General features: G+C 46.8%; 1 protein-coding gene across 1 annotated transcript in view; it reads right to left on the bottom strand.

The window, feature by feature from the left end:
• Positions 1-2,430, bottom strand: part of atrn (attractin) — a 121,571-nt gene that overhangs the window by 84,386 nt on the left and 34,755 nt on the right. The window contains exons 12-13 of the mRNA XM_087171111.1: positions 1,966-2,189; positions 312-433 (exon numbers count right to left, since the gene is read on the bottom strand). Coding sequence (XP_087027237.1) covers positions 312-433; positions 1,966-2,189 — 346 coding nt within the window. The remainder of the gene's footprint in view (positions 1-311; positions 434-1,965; positions 2,190-2,430) is intronic.

The raw sequence follows: 2,430 nt of genomic DNA, 5'->3' as shown, positions 1-2,430 counted from the left end.
GGGGGGGGTGGGTAGTCATCATTAAAGACCCTGTGACTGTTGAATATTTTATGGAAACTACAGATATTAATTGTTAAAAATCACACTTCTGCTTGTATGGCAAATCTATATCATAAAACATCTGGAGGCTAAATGAGGATCCACCAATTGGACAGTTCTGTGGCATTAAAAGGAGGGAGAAATATTTTCATAAACTAAATCAAGGATATGAGGTTAGTGGTGATGTCCTCTCAGCAGGGTTGGAGTAAGCAGGGTTAGCAGGGTTAGCGGTTAGCAGGGTTAGCAGGGTTAGCTTGTGTCAGGTTTCTTACTGCGGTGGAGGTGCAGTTGCTTCCCAGGGACACACACTGGCTGGCGCACCACTGGCAGCCGTTGGTGTTGGCGGTGCAGCTGTAGCAGTCGGTGTATTGTTCACACCTCTCGTTATCGGCATCTGCAAAGTTTGTGGAAAAACGTGGCGTATAATTACTTTCACAAATCCACAGTTTTGTAATAACATGGACAGAGGGGATGATTTCATTAACCAGACTGCGCAGTGTCCAGATGTCTCGTCCGGTGAGTCCACTTTTGGTTTTTAACTTATATTTATGAATGATAGAAAGAGGCCATTGGAGAAAATGGGGGGTTGCTGTTAAGAGTTGGTAATTTACCAGAAACAAGTGGTTCAAAAAACAATTTTCTATCCTCTAAATAAATAAATAAATCACATGAATATCTATGTTCCTTTCAGTGGTTTGACCATCAGGACAATGTGGAACTAACTACTGAACGTTAATCTATTGCTTCAACTATCTTAATTCCCTCGTGACAATTTGAAATGCTGCCCTGAAATAAAAGTGCAGGGCATTTTATTTACTTCTTTGTTTCTTACAGACAGTTTTAAGTCATTCTGATCAGACCACACTTCCTGGACAAGAGGTTTCTTCTGGGGGGGGGGGGGGGGGGGCAGCAGAAGAGCAGAGGGCCTTCGCTGGTATTAAATGTGCCTGAAAGATATTCCAGGGCGCAGTTTCCATCTGCCGGCATCTACAGAAACGCTGGCACCGGAAAATGAGAGCGGCCGTGTTGGTTGGAATGAGGATTTCTTTTTTTTTTTTCTTTCGTGACAAATAGCAAACAGAAGAGAATTCTCTGCGGGAAGCGGAAAAGACCTGGCTGAACTGTCCCTGATGATTACCTCCTCCTGTCCTATCTGACACACCTGACACACACACACACACACACACACACACACACACACACACACACCTGACACACACACACAGTCTACCGGTAGAAAATCCTCACAATTGAGGAGCAGGAATGAAAGAAAGTTTGAAGTTACTTCTTAATAAATCGGTTTCACATCCATCAAAACTGGGATTATTAATAATAATTCCTGTTGATAAATGAACGCAGAGAAACGGCAGCATCTAGATCTTTTGTGAAGATACACCGAGGCTACGTTCTCTACATCTCAAAACCTCACACATCCCGGTGACGCATTTTTTATTTATTTTTTATGCCATTTTCACATTTTTGATGTGCAAGACTTCATCGGCAGTCCGTGACAAACAAGCTGTTTCTGTCACTCCACGTATCTCATCGGACATCAGTGCTGTGAATGCAGATGAGTTCTGCAGCTCTGCAGACGCTCCACGAGAAAACAGTAAGAAACCGAAAAGCGGAGAGACGCATACCGACATACTCGCTGGTTTTTACTAGGTAATTCCACGTCGGATCACACTCGTCTTCGCGCTCGGCCTTCATTCTGATCTCGGCTACACACCTTTAAAGTTTCATGCCTGTATCTTGCACAGCTGTGATGCCGTCGTGTCCGTCAGTCAGACGTTTAAACACCGGTCAAAGCACTGACACACACACTCAGACACGAGGTGTAAACAACACCAGCCCTGCTGTTGGATTACTTTCACACGGCTGACATGCACAAACGCAGGATTGCAATGCGACGGCGGAGTCACCTACATGATCTTGTGTTACAGGAGGCCGTCAGCTGCTGCTGTTCAGGTCCTACAGCGTTGCCCTCCCAGGGCAGGCACGTCCCCTGGGTGTTGTTCCAGACGCAGTGGATCCCCGGCCAGGCCTGGCTGCAGGACGACTCGCTGGAGAAGGCCGAGCAGCTGGGCGAGGTGTACATGAGGACGTCGCTGAGCAGCAGGCTGTTGAAGCCGCCGAACACGTACATCACACTGTAAGAGAAGAGGAGAAGATGTTCAGGGACTTCAGGAGGAAGCGGTGAAAAGAGAGAAGGAAGAGGAGCCAATTTCTTTTTTACTCCACCTTTTGTGCACAGTGAGAATCAGAGCTAGAGCCTCGTCTGAGTGGTGCTCCTCTTCTCTGGGCTTCAACCTGCCTCACAAGTCTGCTAAATCCCCAACAAGAGCTCTTTTCTTGTGAGGATGGACCTGACAGACCCCCCCCCCCCCCCCC

The sequence above is a fragment of the Seriola lalandi genome, unplaced genomic scaffold (assembly GCF_002814215.2).
Source record: "Seriola lalandi dorsalis isolate HSWRI2012SDOR001 ecotype SW California unplaced genomic scaffold, Sedor1 jcf7180002054976, whole genome shotgun sequence".
Taxonomy (NCBI): domain Eukaryota; kingdom Metazoa; phylum Chordata; class Actinopteri; order Carangiformes; family Carangidae; genus Seriola; species Seriola lalandi.
Note: the sequence above shows the minus strand (reverse complement) of the source record. Positions and strands in the feature narration are given on the sequence as shown.